This window comes from Cibotium barometz, chromosome 5 (assembly GCF_041138505.1).
Source record: "Cibotium barometz isolate CiBa-2024 chromosome 5, ASM4113850v1, whole genome shotgun sequence".
In the NCBI taxonomy this organism is placed as follows: Eukaryota; Viridiplantae; Streptophyta; class Polypodiopsida; order Cyatheales; family Cibotiaceae; genus Cibotium; species Cibotium barometz.
Genome location: NC_141050.1, coordinates 19800044 through 19826579, shown reverse-complemented (window position 1 = coordinate 19826579; position 26536 = coordinate 19800044). Strand labels below are relative to the sequence as shown.

General features: G+C 45.6%; 1 protein-coding gene across 1 annotated transcript in view; it reads right to left on the bottom strand.

The window, feature by feature from the left end:
• The window catches only part of AUG2 (HAUS augmin-like complex subunit), a 74399-nt gene that overhangs the window by 10684 nt on the left and 37179 nt on the right, over nt 1–26536 (bottom strand). The window contains exons 3-4 of the mRNA XM_086798106.1: nt 24253–24357; nt 23907–23975 (exon numbers count right to left, since the gene is read on the bottom strand). Of these exons, the coding sequence (XP_086654232.1) occupies nt 23907–23975; nt 24253–24357 (174 nt within the window). The remainder of the gene's footprint in view (nt 1–23906; nt 23976–24252; nt 24358–26536) is intronic.

Genomic DNA, 26536 nt, shown 5'->3' with positions numbered 1-26536 from the left:
TCTCAAGCGACGCTCCCGCTCTCATGTCTCTCCCAGCCGTATCAAGGCTGTAGCGTGCAAAAAAGAGCTGAGCTCGATGAGTCCCTGGGCACACTAGCCTGCTGCATCCAAGTCAGAGCTCTGGCTATCATGCCATATCCTCTCAATGTCCTCAAAAAGACTGGGGTCTGTAAGTATCCTCTCTAGGATCCTCAACTGCAAGGTGGTCTCCCGTGTCCTCTCCTCTAGTGTCAAAATAACTGGCGCATGGTCTGAAAAAGAGGTGCCAACGAGAATGCCAACGAAGCCACCACGCTCCCCGAACCTGTCGCCCACATAGAAGCAATCAATCCGTTGATAGATTAGTCCCTCCCTGCCGGCGATCCGACCGAGAAAAACTAAGATTGTCTTAAGAACGGGAGAAAGCCTCATGCTGCCATGCATCAGTGATCCGCAGTGTCATACAAAATCGCTCCCAAGCTGCAAGCTCCGTGCCGTGCACTGTAACATGACTGCCTCTCACCCTATCGGCCGGGTCCTCAAGCATGTTGAAGTCTCCCCCGACACACCAATGTGCGGCCTCGGGCAATGCATCTGTAACAAGGGTCCAGAACTCTGCTCTGGCACTAGCATGATTGGGCGCATAGACATTCAGCACACCAAAGTGCTCATCGTGCATCCTCAGAATAACATACTGCGCTCTACCAAGCACAACGACCCCGCGATCCACAATGGCTTGCCGCCATACATCCGCAATGACCATACATACTCCTCCCTGCCCACCCAAGGGGCCAAAACCTGCAGACTAAAATGTGTCCCATCTACCACGCATCACCGAACCATATCTCCGAATCTTGCTCTCACTCAAATGGTGCTCCTGCATCATCAGAATATCAATACTGCCCCCAACCAGGCATCTCTGAAGCTCCTGCCTCAAACAACCACGATAGCGTACATAGTGTGCGCCGCCAAGGCCCTGTACATTCCATGAGATGATCCTCATGGATGACCTGCTGAGGTGGAGGCTGTCTCAGCCATACGGCGGGCCTTCGCAAGCGGCTTGGATGGAGAGTAATCCCCATCTGAGTGGCTACAAATCTGCCCACCCCGTGTGCTGCAAGAGTCTCGGACCAGCCACCAGTGGCTATGCCCCATAGCAACTGCCTCTCGCTCGAAGAGAGAAACCTCATGTATGCATACATAGCCAGGGTCTCGCGCTAGTCCATACAATTGCGATACTTCCACCTGAAGACCGAATTACCAAATTACGAATTTCAGTTTGAATATCAAATTGTATGAATTTTTTATTACACAATTATAACCTTTTTGTGCTTCTTGATAAATTTTTGACATATTTGGCTTCTCGGTTGATCCTCAATAGCCAAATAGCTCTGATACCAATTGTAAGATCTCTGTCCCCACCGCGCAACGGATTCGGGGTGCTAGCAGCGAAAGTAGCACATCTTGCGTGGGGCAGGATCCCACACTCGGGGCCTCGCCCACGGATATCCGGACAGGTGACTAATTCCTCGATTCTTCCAAACCGAACTTGGAAAAACTTCTCTTGCCCGGAAAGCACGGGCAATTCCACCAGGATAGCTTTTCCCTAACATAGTCAAAAGCCTTACTTAACTGAACTCATCTGACCGAACTCGTAAGTTCCATAGTCAGATTCAAGGGATAGATTGCACTTGGATCATAGAGACCAACGCTTTTTTCCTCATCGAGAGGCACAGCCGTTGATCCTTTTTCCATAGAACAATTTTTGTCCGGGATTTACTTCATCTATCGAACTAAACAAAATTTGAGTCTCGAATTACGGATCCATCAGTCCAGCCTAGCCCCATCCAGTCCCATGGGTTAGCCAACCGCCCAACCACTGTAGTGATGGGATCCAATTAGGAATTTGGTTAGGTTTTGTCCCGGGTACCATGGAAAAGAGTTCCCAAGCCCCCTAGCCGGAAGTTCATGCAAACATAAAACTAGTCACACCACTTACACACCCAATATGAAATTGCCTTTTTCTCAGCATCAGCTAACTTTAAAACAATCCTTTAATGAAACCATTATGTCACTGATGACAATCCTCAAAATCTCTGGTTGAATCCATATTTCCAATCATTCAATCATCGGTGTACTTATGGCATCATTGGCAACCAAAACGCTCACCACCTCCTCACTCAGGGGCCTTTTCGATAGTTCCTAGCTCATAGTAACCGGCAATATATTCACATAACAAAATGGAATCTCCGTGGGAGATCAGCAAGATCAACCAGCAGATCCATACAAAAGAGCCATGGACTCATCCGTTGAGGACCAGCAAGGTCAATCAACCAGATCTATGCCCGGTTTCAGAAAACAACTCTTACTCCTTATTCCAATATCTTCCACGGCGCACGTGTGGGTATCTTCGGCGACCTAGAGCCCGAGCACCGTATGGTCAGCGCCCTCTAGGATCCTTCGCAGGTCACCTAGTGCTTCACTCATAGGCCGCTTCCTTGGTCCCTCATCCACCGTACCGAAAGCTCACCATTTAAATCGAATCGAGGCTGGTCAAGACCTCGGCCGACCTTGCTACGCGAGACGTCCTCCATTGACTCTCCGTCAGTAGTTGCAACTTTAACAGCTAGGTCTCCACCACAACCTTAATCACAAGACGGTCAAAATGCTTCTCCAACATTCTTGACATAAAACAATCATTTACAAACAGTTCACAAATATAGTTTCTATAATAAACTCTCATCTTTCCACATTATCCCTCATCAATCCACATTACTTAATCCAAATCCACTTCATATGTGTATCCATTCTTGACCAGATACATCATTTTCCATCCCATCACATCAGATTCATTCACTTCACATAACATCCATTCCTATCTTTCTTAATTTACATTACGTCTCATCACATCCATTTCTCATTACATCTCATTCGTTCAGATCTTATATTATTCATTAACATTCTGATTCACATGACATCTCATCTCATCCATTCGCTCATATTGACTTCATATCCATTCATATTCATATTTGCATTCATTATTCCACATACACATACACATTCGTACATCTACATCCATACATCCATTTTTACATTCACATTTATACATCCACATCCATATCCACATTCATACATCCACATTCACATTCACATTCATACATCCATATCCACATTCCACATTCACATTCACATTCATACATCCATTCACATTCACATTCATACATCCATATCCACATTCCACATTCATACACCCACATCCACATTCACATTCATACATCCATTTTCACATCCTCATTCATTCATCCACATCCGCATCTACATCCATACATCCATATCCACATTCATACATTCCACATCCACATCCACATCCACATCCATACATCCACATTCATACATCTACATTCCATCTATATCCATACATCCACACTTCCATTTTCACACCCACACATCCACATTCACATTCATACATCCATATCCACAATCTATTTATAGAATACAAGAGAATTCTTATATTTTTATATAAGATTTCCTTACGCATCTATTTATGCATAAATTCCATTTTAAGGAGATTAACACTTTCGAAATAAAAATCAATCTTTTATGCATCTTTCTATGCATAAATTTATTTTAAATGAGAATGACACTTTTGAATTAAAAATCAATCTTCTATGCATCTTCCTATGCATAAAATCAAAATTGACGAAAATAACTCATTTGAACTAAAAATAGATTTCTTTATGCATCTTTCTATGCATAAAATCAAAATTGATGAGAATAACTCTTTTGGGTAAAATAAATTCTTTATGCATCTTTCCATGCATAAATCCAATTTAGTAAGAATTACACTTTTAGAATAAAAGAATTTTTCTTATGCATCCTATTTATGCATAAAATCATTTATGATGAAAATCACACTTTTAATATAAAAAAATATCTTTTATACATATGTTTATGCATACAATCATTTATGATGAAAATCACTCTTTTAATATAAAAGAATTTCTTTTATGCTTCTAATTTATGCATAAAATCATTTATGATGAAAGTAACACTTTTATAATAAAAAAATAAACTTTTATGCATACCTCTATGCATGAAAATCAAATATGATAAAAGTAACACTTTTATAAGAAAAAAATAATATTTTATGCATACTTCTATGCATGAAAATCAATTATTATAAAATTGTGTTTTGCCTATGGGACTGTCACTCCATAGGAAAACCAGTCGCGCCAGTTTTGTGCCCGACAAGAAATCCTTGTACAAGTTACATGAAAGGGAGATTTCGTCCATTACATGTGCACAGGCATTTATGTTTACATGCATAAACTTGTTTTCGCATGACTTGTTTTCGTGTGTTTGCCTACTATGACGTGCCAGTACACTGGACGGGGACGCCCCCAGTGTACCGTGGGTGTGCTGTCTACTGACGAGTTGGTGTGGTGTGTGAACAGGTGGTAAGTATTGCCCTTTTTGGCCTTTTCAAACATAAAATCCATGAAGTAATGTAAACCTTAATGTTTATAAGGTTGGATGTTCACACACATTTAAAATATTGACCGGAAACTTGTTTTAATGTGGGTGCCCAATCTAATTAAGGTTTAGTAACATTTAAACTAAGGACTACATGGAAAACTTTTCCTTCCCCACACATGGATGGTAAGTGGGGGAAGGGGGGGGGGGGGGGTTGATGGAAGGAGGCGACTGCTATATGGAGAGGGGAGAGTGGATTCCTGTACCCGCCTGGCTACTACCTGTAATCCATCTCCTCCAACCCGCCTGCTGATCTGAACCGGCTGGTTGTCCTTTAGACCCACCAGTTGCTGTCTATTGTACCTGCTTGCTGCAAGTACTGTACCTGCTACAGAATTGTACCCGCCTGCTGTTGTACTGTACCCACCTGTTGTAAGTGTTGTACCTCCTGCAAAATTGTACCCGCCTACTGTTGTACTGTACCTGCCACTGTACCAGCACTATACTCGCCTGCTGCAAGTGTTGTACCTGTTGCAGAATTGTACCCGCCTATTGTTGTACTGTACCTGTCTCTGTACCAGCACTGTACCCGCCTGCTGTAAGTGTTGTACCTACTGCAGAATTGTACCCGCATGGTGTTGTACTGTACCTGCCTCAGTACCAACACTGTACCCGCCTGCTGCAAGTGTTGTACCTGCTGTAGAATTGTACCCGCCTGCTGCTGTAATGTACATGTCTCTGTACCAACAATGTACCCACCTGCTACTGTATTGTACCTGCCTCTGTACCGGCTATCAGCTGCTGCCCTATACTTGTCCCAGTACCCGTCTCTGGTGGCTGCTTCTGCCAGTACCAACTTGTGGTTGTTGCTGCCCTTGTGTTTGTCATCAGTACACGCCGACTACGGCTGTCTGCACCGACCAAGACTACATTAACAGCCGCCGGGGGGGCGGGGGGACCGGGGGGGGACAGTTTCCTCATCTTACATTTCAAATTTGAATCTTTATCAGGTACTTGTTTCTGTATTTCAAATTCAGATAATATTAAATGTAAATGTTGTTTTTCCAAGTCTTATGCAGGCAAGCATCACCACCAGTTTCCTTCACCATGGAAGGCCATTGGGATGGTGACTTTTCCCATGATTACCCTGACCGCGCCCTCACATTTAGAGGAGCCAAGGAAGGTCATGTGGGTATGAAGAAAACTGGGAGCAAAGCTGACTTGGGAGCACCAAGTATTACTTACTCCCTCCGCGGTGCTTCACCTTGCCAGGCGTTAGTACAGGCATGCCTGTTGGTGCACGGTTGTATCTTTATCAGGTACTTGTTTCTGTATTTCAGATTCAAATAATATTAAATGTAAATGTTGTTTTTCCAAGTCTTATGCAGGCAAGCATCACCGCCAATTTCCTTCACCATGGAAGGCCACTGGGATGGTGACTTTTCCCATGATTACCCTAACCGCACCCTCACATTTAGAGAAGCCAGTGAAGGTCATGTGGGTATGAGAAAAACTGGGAGCAAAGCTTGACTTGGGAGCACTAGGTATTACTCCCTCCGCGGTGCTTCACCTTGCAAGGCGTTAGTACAGGTGTTGGTGCACGGTCCCAAAAGACGAGTGGGGACAGGTGTTCACCCAGTGAAGGTGGGAGACTGCGTGTGATTTGGTCTACTCCAACAACTGATTCTTCATCGACAAAATCTTATTGTTTTTTAGTTGTATTCACTCCATGTTATGGAAAAATCTGGCTTTGAGGCCCGTGAACACGTATACATATAAATACTCCAAGAAATACAAATTGTATTGAGGGAGGGGAGGCAGCCCTTTCCGGCCCCAATGATGGTGTCCCCAATGATGGTGTCAAGTGCTCTTTGTCATTTTCAGTTTTAATGTTGCTAATAATGTCCATTGTTTGTATTAGTTAAGTAATCTAAAATTGTGTATTTTATCTTCCGATTTGTAGGCCTCTTGTAGGGAGCGGTTACATTGGTATCAGAGCCCAGTTGTCTCTCTTTCTCAAGAGGAGACACGGTGTTTTGAGATCGGAAGCAAATACAGACACTTGACTCAATGGACAGCCAAGGCAACTCTTTGGAAGTGCCAAATTCAAGAGGTCAATCAAGTGCCTCTCACGATTCCAATGCATTGCATGGAAGGCACAAGAATCTTGAGAGAGTTTATGACACTGTTTTGATGGGACAACCATCCCGTGGAAAAGAGCCTATGCATGAGGATGAGCCCAATGCATTGAGGGCTGAATTGGAGGACATGAAGAAGCTTTTGCACGCAAAGGAGCAAGAGCTGAAATTATTGCATGAAGATCCCCATGTATACAAAGTGTCATTGAAGCAAGGAAAGCTGATGCTATGGTGGATATGACCTTTGAGTCCATGGCTCGTGAAGCGGGCAAGAAGCCAAGGGAGTTGGCACTCTCCTATCTCATCCGAAAGGGTGATCTCAAAGAAGGAGAGGATGGAGAGTTAGTATTCAAGAATCCACCTCGTTTGAAGCAGGGAGACCTAGCATCTCAACGGTTGAGGTCTTTTATACACAAGAGGTATCCGTCACTTCTCGTCATGCATCTACTCCTCATGGGACAGGAGGCAACAAGTATGTGCATGTTGGAGCTGGTGGGCTACATGATGGCCTTCTGGATTCAAAGGCTGTATATCATGGAGAGAGTGGTCGCCATGCAAGCCGAAAGACTTTTCCCATTGAGTTGTCTCGTGGTGAGACATTGCATCATTTGGGAAAGTCACATGCATCTGGGCCACAGATTCATAAAGCACATGCCACTGTGCCTCGAGAAACATCTTTGGTTGCCCATGAAGCCCATGCAGAGAGGGCTGCCCCATTGGATAAGGGGAAGAGAAAGAGAGAAGAACATGTATCACATCCCAAAAAGCTCAAGGAGTTCAAGGCAGGGGACAAGTCCGTGAAATTTGATGCCTTTCATGGAGAGTATGATGCCTCCAATGTGCTTGCTTTTGTGGCATAGTAAGACATTGCTTTTAGTGATGAGGACTTCACTCAAAAGTCTAAAATTCGTCATGCAAGCATGTTCTTGAAGGGGACAACTACCCATTGATGGATCATTGAAAAGACCACCAAAGATCCCATTTGCACTTGGAAAGATTTCAAGGACAGATTCTATGCACAATTTTCGCCTCCCAATGCGGAGCAAACTCTCACCCAAAAATGGGATAGACTTGAGTAAAAAGACAATGAAAGTGTGCAGCAGTATGTCAACAAGTTTTGGAAAGTGTTGCTTGAGGTAACTCACTTTATGCAACTCTCCGAAGATGAAAGGAAGACAAAGTTTCGCTCCGGATTGCAACCAGCTTATCGTTCGGTCATCGAATTGCACCCGAAACACACTCTTCAGCAGCTCATAGCATCTGCTCTTGCTACGGAGCAATTGGTGCTTAAAATTAAGCAGAAGCAAGGAAGTTCTAAGGGCAAACAGAGAGCTGTCCTGCAAAAAGGTGGACACCCACCTAAAAAGAGCTTTCGGGAAGCCCAAACGGAAGGTAAAGCTGAAATACCCCATCCAAGGACATTGGACCAAGAAGAAAAAGTTTGGCTTGACCCCCAAGCAAAGGGAGCAATATGCCAAAGAGGGGAAATTCTTGTGGTAGTAAGGAGCACATGTTTAGGCAATGCCCTACCCGCAAGTAGAAGCATGAAGACAAGCCACCAAAGGCAAATGTGCATGCCATACCCGATGTGCAGGGTACCACTGAGCATGTTGGCAAAGAGAGAGTGGTATGCAAAGCTTGAGGACAAATCAAGGATCAGCCCGCCTTATTCATGTTTGATGATTGTGCAACAGAAAACTTCATCTCTACACATATGGCAACCGCCTTGGGCATAGAGATTGGGAACATGGGACCCCAAATTGAAGCAGAGGCAGCTTTTGTTGGCAAAGAGGTACATGTCACTCCTCTTATTGGAAAGTTGTGCATTCATATACAGGGTTATTTGGATCATGAGCATTTCTTGATTGCCCCACTCAATGGATGTGATGTATTACTTGGCAAGCCTTGGCATCATAGGCTTGATCCCCGCAAAGAATATAAAACCAACAGGATCACCTTTATACATAGAGGCCGCATGCATGTTATTGATGCTAGCAAGAAAGGGGATTCTATCCCAGTTGTCTCTCACATCCAAGTTAATAAGGCAATGAAAAAGAGTCTTTCAGCATACTTGGTTTTTGTTCGTGACAAAATTGAACAAAGTAATGTGAATATGGATGTATTGACTCAAGATAGGCTGAATTTTCTTAATGCATATAAAGATTGTTTTGCCGATGCATTGCCAGGAGAACTACCACCTGAGAGGCCCAAGGATCATCGCATAGATCTTGTGCCAGGTAGTTCCCTACCTAACAAACCCGCATATCGTGTGAGTGCTACACAACAAGAGGAGATCATGAAGCAGGTTAATGAGCTTTTAGAAAAGGGTTTGGTGCAGCCAAGCTCCTCACCCTTTTGTTTTCCCGTGCTTCTTGTGCAAAAGAATGATGGATCTTTCCGCATGTGCTTGGATTATCGAGCTCTAAACAAGCTCACCATCAAGAACAGGTTCCCAATTCCACGCATAGATGACATCTTGGATAAGCTTGATGGCTCGGCTTGTTTTAGCTGTATAGATTTGAAGAGTGGTTACCATCAGATTCGTGTGGTATCCCAAGATGTCCATAAAACTACATTCAGGACAGCTTTTGGATTGTATGAATTCTTGGTAATGCCTTTTGGCCTTACCAATGCCCGACAACATTCAACCGTATGATGGACAGGATATTTCAACCCCATCGTAAGTTTACAGGTGTATTCTTTGATGATATCTTGGTTTTCTCCAAGAATGAGGAGGAGCATAAAACTTATTTGGCTACAGTGTTTGAAGAGTTGCGAAACCATAAACTCTTCATAAATGCTAAGAAAAGTGAGTTCTTCCTCTTTGAGATACACTATTTGGGGCACATCCTATCCAAAGAGGGTGTAAGAATGGATCCTGCTAAAATTGAAACCATTCGGAATTTGTAAGAATGGATCCTGCTAAAATTGAAACCATTCGGAATTAGCCAGAGTTACAAAATGTACATCAAGTGCGTAGCTTTCTTGGGTTGTGTTCATACTATAGGGGCTTCATAAGGCATTTCGCCAAGATTGCCTCGCCATTGCATGATCTTACAAAGAAGAAAGCCACCTTCAAATGGACTTCCAATGAGCAAGATGCCTTTTTGCAACTCAAAAATGATTTCATTTGTGGGCCCATGTTGATTGTTCCTGACTTGCAAAAGCCATTCACGGTGAAATGTGATGCATGTGGGAATTGTATAGGGACGGGCTATCCTAAATCAAGAAGGTCATGCAATTGCTTATGAAAGCCGTCGATTGCATGATGCCAAGATCCATATGGACATTTATGAAAAAGAGCTTTTGGCTATAATTCATGCCTTAAAAATATGGAAGCATTATCTTCTTGGGGCTGAATTTGTAGTCAAGACAGATCACCAAAGCTTGAGATATTTTCTATCTCAAATAAAGCTTTCGGAGAAGCAAATGAGAATGGCAAACTTTCTTTCCGTGTTTCATTTTCAGATTGTACACACTCCAGGAAAGAAGAATCTAGTGGCAGATGCTTTGTCTAGGAAGCCTTATATAGCTGCAGTTTCAGTGGCCTCTCATGGGGACTTATCTGCCATGCGTGATTTGTATCATTTGGATGCTGATTTTTCCCATATATGGACTAATTTGATGGCTGGTCTCTTGCATGCCTCTTATGTGATCAAAGAGGGTTATCTTATGAAGGATAACTACTTATGTGTGGTGAAGGATATGCGTCCAAAGGTTATGGAGGAATGTCACGCTCCACCTTATGCTGGTCATAGAGGTATTTTACCTACGACACGCATGATAGAAAGATATTTCTTTTAGCCAAGCATGCGTAAAGACATTGAGGCATATGTACACGCATGTATTACTTGCCAAAAGGTGAAATTTGATAGGCAAATGCCTCCCGGTTTGCTTCAGCCATTACCTATTTCCTCGCAGACACGGGAAAGCATTACTATGGACTTCATTATGGATTTGCCTAGATCCCAGCATGGGAATGATGCTATTTGGACCATAGTTGACAGGTTTAGCAAGCAAGCTCACTTCTTGCCCGTTAAGAAAACCATTAAAGTTGATCATATGGTGAAGCTTTTCCTCACTCACATTTTCAAGCATCATGGTATGCCTAAGTCCATTGTTGGGGATAGAGATCCCAGGACTACGAGCCTCTTTTGGAGGGCTTTATTTGATAACGTGGGCACTAAGCTTGAGTTCTCATCTGCTTATCACCCCCAAACCGATGGTCAAAGTGAGACTACTAATTCTGTTGTGTTGGATTTATCGAAGTGTTATGTGGCAGATCAAAAGAGTGTCTGGGAGAAGTATCTTCCACTTGTAGAGTTTGCTTACAATAACACAGTACATGCCTCCACGGGAAAGGCCCCGTTTGAGATTATTTATGGCAGAGTGGTCTTGCCACCCATCCTTCGTACAAAGGATGAGATTTTTGCAGTCAATGCGTATGTGCGTGACTTGGATGTAGCCTTTGCTCAGGTGCAGACAACCATTGCAAGGTCACAAGACAAGCATAAGAGGGCTGCCGACAAGCATAGAAGGGACATGCAAGTCAAGGAAGGTGTGGGTAGTGCTGAAATTTGAGAAAGCTAGGCTTCGGAAGAGACCAAGACAAGAGGGATCATATCCAAAGCTTTCTACTCGATATTATGGACACTTCAAAGTGATTGAAAAGATCAATGAAGTGTCCTACAGGCTTGCTTTACCCAGCCATTGGAAGATTCACAATGCTTTTCACGTGCTTCTTTTGCGGAAGTATGTGGGGCCAGATCCGGAAGAGCCTGCCATAAAAGATCCGCTCGAGATTGATGAGCTTGAGGAGATTCTCCAACCAGAGCAGATTGTATTTCACAAGGAGAGAAAGTTACCACATGGGAAGCTTTCCAAGAGATACCTTGTGAAATTTAAGAACTACTTACCCATTGATGCAAAGTGGGTAGATGAGGATTACTTTGTTGACTACCCGCAGCTTTTGCAAGCATATCTTGAGGCTTTTCGGTTGAGGTCAATTGTTTAGAAGCCAAGGGGGATGTCACCATTTGGTTCATCTCCATTTCTAGAGCCACTTCTATGGGACTGTCACTCCATAGAGCAGCCAGATTTGTACCATGTTCACACGTGGCCAGGCCAGTGCCCCATGTGAAAGGGTCAGTCATTTGGTGTCACATGGACGAGAACCAATTTTGTGCCACCCGTGTAGTGTGACTAGTATTGTGCCATATGGACGAGAGCCTGTTTGCTACCACCCGTGTATGACCAGGATTGCGTCTTATCCATGGAACTATCACTCCATGGTAGGACTGATATGTGTGACAACCTTGTCTATGGCATTGTCACTCCATAGGAAGGCCCGTGCGCCAGGATGTGTGTTTTGCCTATGGGACTATCACTCCATAGGAAAACCAAGACTTCACATTTCTGTCGCGCCAGTTTTGTGCCCGACAAGAAATCCTTGTACAAGTTTCATGAAAGGAAGATTTCATCCATTACATGTACACAAGCATTTATGTTTGAATGCATAAACTTGTTTTCACATGACTTGTTTTCGTGTGTTTGCCTGCTATGACGTGCCAGTACACTGGACGGGGACGCCCCCAGTGTACCGTGTGTGTGCTGTCTGCTGACGAGTTGGTGTGGCATGTGAAAAACAGGTGGTAAGTATTGCCCTTTTTGGCCTTTTCAAACGTAAAATCCATGAAGTAATGTAAACCATGGGAAACTTTTCCTTCCCCACACGTGGATGGTAACCTAGCGCACCTTCGCCTCCGCATGAATTGTGATTATTCCCCGTCTAAACCCTCGCCCAAGACTCTTCGAGTGGAGGGCAGTTCCGCTAGTGCCGCATCACACAAAGATTGATATGCGGATTGTTTCATGGAACATTCAGGGTTTAGGGGAGCCTCAGTGCTTTCATAGACGAGGCGTCCTATGAGGCGAGCTTCGGAGGGCCAAAGTGGGGGGTCCCATAGACATTCTTTTCCTCCAGTCATCTTTGAGAGGGGCACACCCGCAGATGCGAGAAGATTCTTCCAAGCAAGAGTCACACTTTCTGGTCCCCATCCTTCAGTCCTTTAGGGACGCAGGGAGGGGTGTGTATATCTAACAGTGAGCAACTGCTGTCGGCAGTGACTGGCTCAAGAATCATTGTCCCGGGGCGTGCACAGTGGATTACCATTACTATTGAAGAGGATAGCGTTGGCTTCCTCAACATTTATGCTCCAGATGTTGCTACAGATAGAGCCCTCTTTTGGAGCTCAGTACGGCAGGTCCTCCCTCAGGCTAACTTTTGGTGCTTGGGCGGTGACTTTAACATGATAGAGGCAGCAGAGGACAGACTTGGAGGTGGCACGGCCACAGTCTCATGAGCAGAGTACTTAGCTTGGGAGGAGATGATTCTTGCAGTCAGGAGACGGGCCCCTTGGCATCTTCTAGAGTTTGGGTGTAGCCTTGGGAGCCTTTGCTTCTCGAGATCGGATAGGAGCAACACCGGCCCCAACCTCTCTAGACTAGACAAGTTTTATGTTGATGAGTAGGGGGTATGATTGGTATTTTGGCAAGTACTTCATTTTTTGATCACGCCCCGGTTATTTTTGATCACGCGCCGGTTATTTTGTCCTTAGACGACCCCTGGAGGCATGGCAGGCATGTGAGCCCGAGGATTCCGGACAGCCTCGTTCAAGACCCCGAGATATGGGGCAAGATAGAGCAGATATGGGCGGGATTGGATTTTCTTTCAGGCTCTGTTGCGTGCACATTGGATGAGGGCTTAGGGGAGATCAACAATCTCTTGCAAGAGGTAGCCCAGAACCGATTAGAGGGTTTCCGGGAGAAGGAGAGAAGTTTAAGGAGGAGTCTTACCTCGTTACTGCGGCTTCACGAGAGGCCCCGGATAGCCAATGGATCGAGAGTCAGGTTGCCGCCACTCGCATGGAATTTAGATCCATAGAGGAGAGGAGGGTGGAGTACAAGTATCATGCCATGGCCTCTTTCTGGACTCGGGCAGGTAACAGAGACACAGGGGATTTCTTTGAGATACCCGGCCCCCACAGAAGGAGAGACGATATTCGCAGGTTACGTGGCCAAGATAGAGCTATTGTTTCAAATCCCCCCCCCCCCAAAGTGAGAGCCATCGCCACAGACTTTTTTCGATCCCTCCTCACTAGTGCCCCAACATCTCCACAAGTGGTGGACGCACGCAAGAGGATCTGGCGGCATACGAGGGAGGTGGTTTCCCCTTCTCTTTGGTCATTCTTATTGACACCATTTACTGATGAGGAGTTCGCGAAGGCATTGGTGACATTCCCAGGTGAAAATGCCCGAGGGCGGATGGGCTTCCAGTCTCCTTTCTTCGCCATTGGGACCTCATGGATGTAGGCATATGCTCACTTATGGTAGTGCTATGTGTGAACAGGGCTTAACCAAGGGCATTTTTTCCCATGTGGTTTTTCCCCTTGGATATCAAGTGTGAAAGGACACTCTACATATAATATTTTGTACTTCTATATTATATGGATGTGACACACATGCAAGGGTTGACTTGCATTTTGTGGCTACCACACTTTTGGCTCTCTCTCTCTCTCTCTCATTTCTGTGTGAGCTTCTCCATCCTACACCTAACCCTAATGTGCAGGTTTGTGTGTGTGTGAGTGTGTGAGTCCAACACCAACAATTGGTATCAAAGCTGGGGCAGCTGCAACTGGAATTCCGTCAACAGCATAGTCTGTCCGTCACCTCCGAAATTCCATCGACGCAGTCCGTCCGTCCGTCACCTACAAAATTCCGTCGACGGAGCTAGTCCGTCCGTCGCCTGCAAAATTCCGTCGATGGAGCTGTTCGCCTCTTCCGCCCTAGCGCTTCCCGGCCAGCGCAGTCCGTCGACGGCTATGCTTCCTCGGCCAACGTCCGCTTGCTCCTCCCACGCCGGCGTTGCAGCCTCCGCCTCCGTCTGGTGTTCTCGCCCTGCGCCTCCCGCCCCACGGGCCTGACTGCAGCGCCTGTTTGCGGGTATTCACACCAGCCAGTGACTTCGCCAGCCAGCTCACGGTGCCCCATGCCCGCCTGTACCTGGCCGACTGACGCCTGCGCCCCTCAGCGCCCATTCCGTATTGTACCATGGTACTTTTTATACAGATTTTTATTCACATGAAAATACAAATTTTGCAGCCATTTCAGGGCATGGCAAGTCAGATTCAAACAAAACTCTAGGGGTTTGCCAAAAATTACCCTTTTCCAGAAAAACCTGCACGTGGTGCCATTCATACTGTTTGGTTTGGAATTTGGGGGTTTTCCAAATTGAGGTCAAAATCAACAAATTGAGCCTCTTTCAGTTGCACAAATTTGGGGCTTTTGTGAAAATTGGCCAATTAACAGCACATTGAAGAGATTGGAGTGCATAAAAATTGGGGATTTTCAGATTGGAGCATGTAATTGGGCATTACAGCTGTGATTCGTCGCATATGTATGCACATTGTGCGTAATTGGACAATTTGGTGCAGGTTTACACTTGCTTCAGTTTGCAGGCAAACATTTGCACAGACATTTGGTTGCCTGGCAGGACACATTGGTGCTTGGTTTGCTTGCAGGTATATTTTGTTGACATGGCTCAAAATGCTACAGATGTATTTGGTGTGCTCACCCAGGAGGACAAGTTGGATGGATCTAACTACTCCCTCTGGAGTTTCATGATCCGTAATTTGTTGGTAGCCAAAGGGCTTTGGGGCATCATGTGTGGTGATGACACACGCCCACTTACCATACAGCCAGCCACGCCTCAAAGGGGAGGTGCTCAAAGAGCTCCTGAAGTAGAACCTGCTCCCACACAAGAGCAGAAGAGATGGGACTCTGGGGATGCACAGGCCATGTCATTGATAGCCCTTTCAATGAAAAGGACTATTATTCCGCACATTCGTTCTTGCAAGACATCGAAGCTTGCATGGGACACATTGGAAGCAATGTATTAGGTACGCAACGAGGCAAGAGTTGCCTACTTGAAGAGGCAATTGGATCTTCTTTCTATGGATGAGGGTGACTCCATTGTAGGATCGCGGGGGCAACAACTTCCCGGGAGGTCACCCATCCCAGTAGTGTTCCAGCGCAGGTGCGCTTAACTACAAGGTTACACAAACTGGTCTAGCCATCTAGACCCCAAAACCTTAAGGTGTTAGGGACCTCCGGTCTAGCCAATTTATGCAAGCCTTGCCACACAAGTTGGGCTTACCCCAACAACCACCCCCTTAAGCCAAACTTGGGACTCACCTGTCCCCCTTAGTACCAACATGGTCCAACCGGCTCAGAGGTTGAGAGCTTCAACGTGGCCTCTACCCTGGCTCAGAGGTTGAAGTCACCTTCAACATGGCACTTTCCATGGACTCAGAGGTTGGACTTTCAACCATGGCTCTGATACCACTTGTAGGATCGCGGGGGCAACTTCTTCCCGGGAGGTCACCCATCCCAGTAGTGTTCCAGCGCAGGTGCGCTTAACTACAAGGTTACACGAACTGGTCTAGCCATCTAGACCCCAAAACCTTAAGGTGTTAGGGGACCTCCGGTCTAGCCAATTTATGCAAGCCTTGCCACACAAGTTGGGCTTAGCCCAACATCCATGGCAGATCATCTCACCAAAGTGAAAGATTTGCAAGAACAATTGCTCAACATTGATGAGGTTATCCCAGACAGACAGCTAGTCACCAACACTCTTCATTCTTTACCACCTTCCTACTTGGGCTTTCACACCTCTCTCAACCTCTCTATGAGAGGAGGTGGTAATCCCGTCACTTTTGAAGAGCTGGTGGGTTTACTCTTGCAAGAAGAGCAAACAAGAGCAAACTTATCGAGCAACCGTGGTGGAGACAAAGCATTTACAGCCAAGGACAAGGGTAAAGCAAAGAGCTTTAAGCATGGGGGACAACAGTCTAGCAAGGCTGGTCATGGACAGCCCTCTTCTGGTGGTGAAAAGTCTGACAAAGGGGATGCAAACAAGCCCAAAAAGAAGGGCAAATGTCACTACTGCCATAAGCCTGGACACTACATCACTAAATGTAGGAAGCGGATTGCAAAAGAGAAAAGGAAAGAAGCAGACAATGCAGTAGCAGACTCTTCTAATGACAAAGCACAGCAATCCGCTAATGTAATTCCAGAAGAGTACACTTTTTTGGTCACATGTGTATTTCAGCACTTGGTTTATGCTTCAAATGGCCGCACTATATCATGTGCAGATCATACCACATATCCAGTAAAGGGAATTGGCAATGTCATACTTATTGCAGCCAATGGTGCCAATATATGTATGAAAAATGTATTGTATGTTCCAAGCATAAAGAAAAATCTGCTCTCCGTCTCAGCCATAAACGACCAAGGTTTAAAGGTTGAATTTGAAGATGGGAAGTGTTTGGTAAAAGACCCATCAAAGGGTTATGAAATAGTCACTTCTGGAACACGATACAAAGGCTTGTATAAGCTGGACAGCTATGACAAGCGTACTTATGATGCAAATACAGTGGCTGCCCACACTCTTGCTATGCATGATGCAGAGCTATGGCATGCTCGTTTTGGGCATGTAAATTTTTGGGGTTTGATGCTTTTGCAAAAGCATCATATGGTTGATAATATGCCGCCTCTTGAGTCTCCACCAAGACATGTATGTGGGGTGTATTTTGGGAAAGATGCAACGAAAACCATTCCCCAAAGATGGAGTTGTTAGAGCTGAAAGTAAATTACAGCTCATACATAGTAATGTATGTGGTCCAATGCGGACACCATCCATAGGGGGGCATCTTTACTTCATCACATTCATTGATGACTACTCCAGGTTTGCTTGGGTTTACCCTTTGAAAGCGAAAGCAGAGGTGTTTGCATGCTTTCGACACTTTGTAGCAATGGCTGAAAATATGTGTGGATGTAAAGTCCAAACACTCCGCTCAGATAGAGGTGGAGAATACATGAAATGCATTCAAGGATTATATGCTTCAAAAGGGCATCAAACACCAATGTATTGTGCCTTATACACCACAGCAGAATGGTGTAGTTGAAAGGAAAAATAGATCTCTCATGGAGATGGCAAGATGCATGGTGAAAGCACAAAAGTTGCCTCACAATTTTTGGATGGAAGCTATAATGTGTGCAACTCATGTGTTGAACAGGTGTCCAATAAAGCTTTGAAAACCATAACACCTTTTGAGGCTTGGTATAGCCGAAAGCCAACAGTGGATTATATGCGTACATTTGGGTATTTGGCATATGCACATGTGCCAGAACAACTCCGAACAAAGCTAGATGACAAAGCAATGAAATGCATTTTTGTGGGCTACAACAATGAGAGCAAAGGATACTGTCTTTATAATCCAACTACACGAAGGATTTTTCTCAGTAGAGATGTGGTATTTGCTGAAAATTCAGAACAGCCCATGTACAGCTTGTATAAAAGTAATGATACAGGCATAGAGGACATGTTTGATGGACTATTACCCATTGCAATTAGGGAGGATTCAGATCAGCCAGCCCCTACAGAAGAAAATCCTCATGTAGAACATGTGGAACAGCCAGCCATTCAGCCCCCTTCTATGGAAGAAGTGGAAGATCTTGTCAGGGAAGAGCAAATAGCCATAGACACAGCCGAGTCAGTGCCAAGGTGGTTGCTGAAAACTTTGCAAGAAAGCAAACTTGCAGCTCCACTCACAGGTAGAACAAGGGCTAGTTTCAGCCATGCATTGAATATACATCATGGGGACTCTGCATTAGCCATGGGTGGTCTCTTTGATTCAGAAGAGCCTTCTTCTTATGAAGAAGCACATGAGAATGAGCATTGGGTGCAAGCTATGCAAGCTGAAATCTCTTCTATCAAGCCGATATTCTCATAGTCATCTTGTATGTAGATGACATGCTCATTACATGTACTAGCAAAGCACAGATTTCAGATTTCAAAGCTGATTTGAAAGCTGAATTTGATATGTCAGATTTGGGGCCTTTACACTACTATCTTGGCATACAGTTTATGCATACAGATGATGGCATTGTTATGCAGCAAACTAAGTACATAAAAAGTTTGCTAAAAAGGTTTCACATGGATGAATGTAAGCCCATTTCTACTCCAGTAGAACCAGGTGTACGGCTTACTATGCATGATATTGGAGAGCCTTTTGAGGCAGGCATTTACAGCCAGGCAGTGGGATGTCTCATTTACTTGTGTAACACGAGTCCAGACATATCTTTTGGGGTGTCTTTGTTGAGCGAATTCATGCACAGCCCAGGCACAAAGCATTGGCAAGCAATCAAACGCATTTTTCGTTATCTTCAGGGTACCCTGGATCTTGGTTTGTTCTATCCCGGGGGGGGCAGCTTGCAGCTTTATGCATACAGTGATTCAGATTGGGCTGGTGATTATGATACCAGGCAATCCACCAGTGGGAATCGTTTTTTTCTTGGCAGTTCATGCATATCTTGGTTGAGCAAAAAGCAACCCACTGTTGCCACATCTACTTGTGAGGCTGAGTACAGGGCAATCTTCATAGCTACAGTAGATTGTGTATGGTTGAGGAGATTATTGGCTGATCTTCGTGAGTGTTAGCAGACACCCACCACCATTCTCACTAATAGCCAGAGTGCTATGGCCGTGGCACGAAATTCAGTATTTCATGCACGTACCAAGCACATTGAGATTCATTATCACTACGTCAGAGAGAGGTTACATGCAGGGGAGATCAGTTTATCTTACTGCCCTACACAAGATAATGTTGCAGATCTATTCACAAAGGCTTTACCTCAAGAAAAGTTTGAAGCTTTCTGCAAAGCTTTGGGCTTACTCTCATACAGAGAATGATCTGCTACCTTGTACAGGTTCACACTTCCACTACAGGGGGGATTTGTAGGCATATGCTCACTTATGGTTGTGCTATGTGTGAACAGGGCTTAACCAAGGGCATTTTTTCCCATGTGGTTTTTCCCCTTGGATATCAAGTGTGAAAGGACACTCTACATATAATATTTTGTACTTCTATATTATATGGATGTAACACACATGCATGGGTTGACTTGCATGCAGCAGACCAGCGCATACTGGGGAGATACATTCTAGACATACAGCGCCACAGAGAGACATTATTACAGGCTCAGACAGCTCCAGAGGGGGGGCGACAGACACAGATTACTACATTTTTTCAGAAATCCACCCCCCTCCCAGCCCCTACACGGCAGGGAATTACTCTCCAGAGAGCAGAGACACTTAGAGCCCGCAGGAGACAGAGGACACTTGGCTTTCGGACACCACGCCTATACCAGAGAGAGATGACAGAGATCAGAGCTCAGTTTCACAGAGAGGGTGCGGTCGCTTCAGAGCACACCCAAGCATGTTCTTCAGGGAGCTGTGGACACTCCCTTCACTGATGTATACCATTTTATACCCTCAGTATGGTACAGGATGGAGCTAGCTAGGTTGCATATCATGATTGTATACTCCATGCATATAGCTTTGCATTCTCCTAGTAGTAGAGCTCCATCCCCTGCACACCCAGATTCAACTTTTTTGTTCAGTACTTTTTCATTTTGTTGGGATGACAGAGGATACCCCATACAGGTACTCCGATTTGTCTCATAGGCCGAGTTCGGTCTTTTGGAAGACGTTAATAAAATCTTTCTTTCTTTCTTTCTTTCTTTCTCATTTCTGTGTGAGCTTCTCCATTGTGCACCTAACCCTAATGTGCAGGTTTGTGTGTGTGAGTGTGTGAGTCCAACACCAACAATGGAAGGTGGCCTTCGAGCTCCATTCAATGAGATTATGATCACAGGTGCCATGCCAAAGAGGCTCTCAGAGGGCTTGATTCACTTGATTCCCAAGGAGGGCGGTGACAGATTGGAGATCTGACAGTGAAGACCCATCACTCTTCTAGAGACAACCTATAAGATCTTGGCCAAGGCCATTAGCAGGAGAATTCATCCTTTTCTCCCAAACTTGATCCATGACACTCAGATTGGCTTTGTTGAGGATCGGATGATTCTTGACAACATCTTTACCTTCCGGGAGCTTGACAGCTTCGGCCAGGATGCAACAGCAGGACCTGATTGTGCTACTCCTAGACTTTGAGAAAGCTTTCTGGAGGGCACTATGAGCCGGATGGGATTCCCCATGGAGTGGATTCATGGAGTCTCAAGACTTTACTCAGCCTCACACAGCCAAGTTCTCATTCAAGGAGCCCGTTGGCGACAGATTCCCCCTCCCCCCCTCGGTAAGGCAGGGCTGTCCTTCGGCACCTTACCTCTTCCTATTAGTCACCGAGGCCATGAGTAGTTTTCTCTCCATCCAAGAGACCGGGGTTTAGGGATTGCGTCTTCCCCTCCGCATGTAGGAGGAGCTGCTAGACTCAGAGTTTGCAGATGGCAGAGCAGCTTCCCTTGCAGAAGATGCAGGGAATCTATGGACATTTGCGGAGGAGATTGAGGTTTTCTACCGCGCATCAGGAGCACAAATCAACTGGCACAAGTCGTGTGGTTTTTGGGTAGGCTCAGCACCCGCCCCGACTTGGCGACCAGTTGAAGATTTCCAGTGGATCTCGAGGGGTACTCCAGTTCAATATCTCAATTGCCAAGTTGGCATTGATATCTCTCCCGAGCAACAGCTCGCCCCGCTTCTTCTGAGTATTCGGAAGAAGCTTCTATATTGGAGCTCGACGAGGCTCTCCCTAGCAGCAGGCAGGGTGGTGGTGGCAAGCCAGGTACTTCTTGCCACCATGTGGTATATCACTTTGTACTGGGCCTTTTCTCAGGCATGTATTGGCCAAGACAGCAATTGATCCAAAACTTCTTATGGGCCGGAAGTGATGCGAGGCCAGCCAGGGCCAAGGTGGCATGGAGAGTGATTATTCAACCACATCGCAGAGGGGGGCTAGGCCTCATCGACCCAGCTATTCAGAGCCGCGCCCTGTTGGGCAAGCTAATTGTTAGAGGCCTCCTTCCCGGTGGTGAACCCTGGAAGGATTTCCTATTGGCCCGGATTTCAGCCCGCACTCCGAGTCTTAGGGGCCCTTGGCCGCAGAGTACCAAATGGATCTTCACAGAGATGCGAGCCCATGGTTTTTAGTCTGGCTTTTGAGGATAGATTTGCAGCCAGCCCCCTGATCGTTTACCCAGTGGCCGCATGCTATGGGCCCGACCACATGTTTCTTGGAGCACCATGAGCATGGGACCAACCAAGTCTCTTGGAGATAGGATTGCCCACAAGCAGTTACCCCCGGAGGTGCAGGAGAGAGGCCTGACAGGGATTCGGGGTAAAGATAGGCTTGGCATCGACATCGACTCAGCTATCCCTCAGGAATGGCTGACTCCCCCACCCCCCCAGTGTGGCTAGGCGTTTTTACCATACATGATATCCTCGTGGCGGTCCACGAAACAGATGAGGACAGTGGTCTGCTCACTTTCTCTATTGGATCCCATGACAGACTAGAGAGATTTGAGCTTCCCTTGGAGGATTTTAGTGGCTGCACCTTGCAAAGGGTGAGGGTGATTGGTTTTCGGGCACGTGTGGCTAGGCGTTTTTACCAGACACGATATCCTCGTGGCGGTCCACGAAACAGATGAGGACAATGGTCTGCTCACTTTCTCTATTGGATCCCATGACAGACTAGAGAGATTTGAGCTTCCCTTGGAGGATTTTAGTGGCTGCACCTTGCAAAGGGTGAGGGTGATTGGTTTTCGGGCACGGGAATGGCATATTGATCCAACACCGGCCAAGGTGGCCAGGGAGAGATTATGGCGGCTATGGATATGGGAGTGCCGACCTCTCACGCGCCTTCAGTGGGATCCGGGAGAGTATACTTGGCATGATCCAGCAAATCGAGAGGAGACTTTGGATGCCCCCTTCTTTGAATATACTGTGCGGCTAGGCTGCAGGATCCAGATGCTTGAGGTAGATGGCACATCGGCAACAGCAGCACATTGGCAGTCTCAGGGCCTCTCACAGCGTTTCCTTTCAGATTTCTAGAAGAGACCGTGGGATAGTTTTCGGCCACGAAAGATCACCCTCTTTCTTTGGTTGATGGCACATAGGAGTTTGGTGGTCAGTTGGAGGTTGACCAGTGGCTTGTCCGCACGGTTGGAGGTTTAGTACTTGGCTGGCAATTGGAGGTTGACCAGCGGCTTGCCCGCATTGCAGCCACCCCCAGGAGATTCAAAGACATTGCCTTTGGGATTGCCCGAAGGCTCAACAGATTTGGTAGTGGATTCTCCGCATCTTTGCTATGGACAGGGCATCGACCCAAATCATCACATGGGGCACTGTCGCCACGTGGGCCACAAAGGCTGGAGTGGTTAGGGCTTATGAGGAGGATGGGGGAGAGCTAGGCCTTCAGATCTCTCACCATTGTATTGCAGCAGTACCAATCACAACCCCACCTCCAGGCAAGACTGGCGGCCAAGCTCATGCCAGAGATGGAAAATTTGCAATAGCATAGCAGCCTGGCACATTTGGCGTGCTAGATGCAGCGAGGCCATCGAAGGTACCCACACTCCATCGGCGGAGACCATCAGGAGCATATGGCTTGATATCATTCACACCCTCCACGGTTAGTGGGGGAAGTTACAGGGGGGTTCGGACCGTATGCAGAGCGGTGGGAAGCTTTCTTGAGACTTTCGAGGCCTGGCCCTTTCCTCACAAATAGAGGCGGTAACCCCACTTGGCATTACAAACCACCTGCGTGGTTGTTCACCCCCTTCCCTCCCCCTATATGAGATAGCCTTCTCCTTAAAGAGTGGCCAGCCGGAGAAGACACGTCTCTTCCCTTCATGATCATTTGATTCTTGCCCTTAAATGAGGCGAGTTTGTATTTAACCCTTTGTGGTTGTATCTAGCCCTTTGTGACTGTTTTTTCTTTAACTAATTGAAGGATCTTTTTCCCGGAAAAAATACACAGGGGTAGGTCATGTTGGCAGAACATTCGTGAACCTTGTAACCGGACAGCAACTATTGGCCCTAAATAGGTGCTGCTGCTGGCCCACTTACCAACCACACCCACCAGGGGGCAGCCATCCCTTGTAAAGGCCCACCCCCGTTTGGAGAATAGTCCAGCAGCAGTACAGAAAGTCTAGATCCACAGTGAAGCCAAATTGCATCCATACATTACCTAAAACCCACTATATGTCTTTATTGTTGTCTTAGAAATTGACTTTCTTACAACAACCACAAGCTTACTCATAAACAACATTGTTAGAAAGAGCATACAAATGTGTTGCCATAGTTTCTACACTTGGCTACAACTACTAAAAGCCCATCGACAAAATCATTCCGCATTCAAACACAAAAGTAGCTTGTTGAATTGGGATATTTTTTAGGCATACTTGATATTGTGTCTCCACAGGAATACAATCTAGGGAGTATGGCTGCTGCAAGCGAGCTATAATCCGATCCTGCACACAAACTAAACAATTTAGTCGTGTATAAAAAAATTTAACAAAAAACCAAAAAGAATAATACTCTTAAAAACTGCACAATTATCATGGGAAGGCAGAGTCTCAAGCACAGGTCTTGGGTTCATAGCCTGCCGGGCTGCAGCAGTGGATGTAATTGTAAGGGACCCCGCCCCTGGGTGGGGGGGGAAGGGGGCGCTCAAGTGTGTTTGCGTGCATGTGGTCAAGCTAACAATCACAATTGCACTAGTTGTAATTTTTCATGAGAAAACTATACCTTATTCTGAATGACATCTTTCAGTATTGCTGTGGTTCTAGATAACGCCTGACATTTTTTCTCCATTTCACTGACATGAGTGAGATGTGCAACACTCTGATCATCCTGATTAAATGACAATCACAAATTGACATGAGTGAAAATCCACACAGTTCACCACAAATTTCAGGTTGAGAAAAGGCCAAAGTAACAAAAGATGTCATTTCATCTTCAAAACTAGGCAGATTAACATAGAAAGAAAGTTAAGTGTAAAGTCAGTAACTCAGTTATCCTTGCATCAAAGCTAAATTTGAAACACATTGGGAAGTACCTAGCCATCCCTTCAAAAAAATTTGGCCTTTTCCCATCACCAAGGTTATGAATGGCAAGAACAAGGAGTTAGAACCGCCACCCAGTTGGACAATGCACTCTCCCCTTCATGCATTTTAGCCTTTCACATATGGCACAGCATGGTTGTTGCAGACAAAGAAGTTACGGTCCCTACTACGACCCATTGTCTTTTAGGGGTTTAAGCATGGATCCTAAAAGCAATAAACCATTTCACAAAACTCCCAAAGAGATTAACATGAGGATAATCATAAGCCTAGAAAATAAACCCTCAATGGATTTTGCTTTGCATAAACTAATGCTATTGTCCTCCTCTGTGCATTAATGGAAAGCGTTGATTTGGAGGTGGACTTTGCTGTTCCAAACATCGTGGCTGCATGCCCTTGGTCTTGGCTCTACATCCTCTATCTCTAAATGCTCATGAATGACCCTTCCCTTGCCTGTATATATGGATTTTGATAGCAAGTCGTATTCAGGTTGGCCAACCCTTTTTCAGGCCATAAAAAGTCATCAAAAATGTCATAAAATGTGTTCCTTTTGTGCCCAATACGTGTCCTAACCATTGGTGCATGTCTTCGGCATCTCTAGGCACCTATAGGGCTATCAAAAGTGCATTGGATTAAGGTGTGCACGTGACATCCCCTCAGAGCACTAGGACGATTGCATTTACTCCATCCTTGACTTGGTCCAACTATAGGATCATCTTTCAACTCTTTAGTTCTATGGGTGCTTGCGGAAGCGTGTTTATGAATTGATTGATTGTGATTAGCCCCTAATCGAACTTAAACCCATGCACAAACGGCTTCTTCTTCATGTTCAATACACAATAGAGAGATATGACCTAATCTACCATGTATTACTAACATGAAATATGTACAATGTTGAATAGAGATACTCACTCGTAGCACTGCTCATGAGCTCTCAGTGACTCAATGATGATCAATGAATGAATACGGCTAAAGCCTAGACTCCTATTTATAGTATCTAATGTTGGTGAGTTGGCTAACGGCTCTACCAACCCTAATAATAATGTCTACCTAGGTGTGTTCACACAATGACCCAATAACTCTATCCACACTAGGCTCCTCATTGGACGCTTGGACAATATTACAAAGATCTTGCACAATAGCCCTTACAAACACAAATCCGGCCATGTACTCGACCTCTAAGCTAGCCAATGGGTAGAAGCATGTCCACATCACACTTGAGAGTGTGCACATAACATCCCCTTCTACTTGATTTGGAGTACAAGTGCAACTGATGCTCCACTGCTCTACCTTGGTACAGATCTTCTAACCAACTCACGATCTGCTCCACACACAGGTCTCAACTCCAATAGCATGGCTACTGGACCTCATGTTCTCTACATTCCAGATTTGGCATTTAACCTTTTGTCAGTGAGTGCTCTTACAACTCAGGGTGCGGAGGTGATCTTCTCTCGTCACGATATTACAATTCGTGATAAGGAGACAAATAGCATCTTGGCTCAGGGAGTCCAAGATAGTGGCTTGTACAAGTCAACCGCTTTGCTCTCAACTGGTTCTTCTTCAGCTCTTTCGCATGCTCGGTTTGGCCATTTGAGCTATCAGCTTCTTCAATGAGCTTCAAAGGATGGGTTGGTTGAGGGTTTTTACCGACCATCAAGGCTCCAACTTCTGTTTATTCCTTACAAGGGAAGCAACACCGAGCCGCCTTTCCGAAGGAGGCGACACACAGATCTTTGACATCACTTGCTCTTGTTCATGCTGACTTATGTGGTCCTATGAGTACCGCGTTTTTGAGTAAGGCGTTGTACATGCTCGTGATAGTGGATGACTTCTCTAGATTTACTTGGGTTTTCTTTTTGAAGTCCAAGGATGAGGCTTTTCAACACTTTTGTGATTGGAGGGTTGAGGTGGAAAAGAGACCGATTCTTCGGTCAAGGTTCTCAAGACTGACAGAGGGGGTGAGTCTAAAT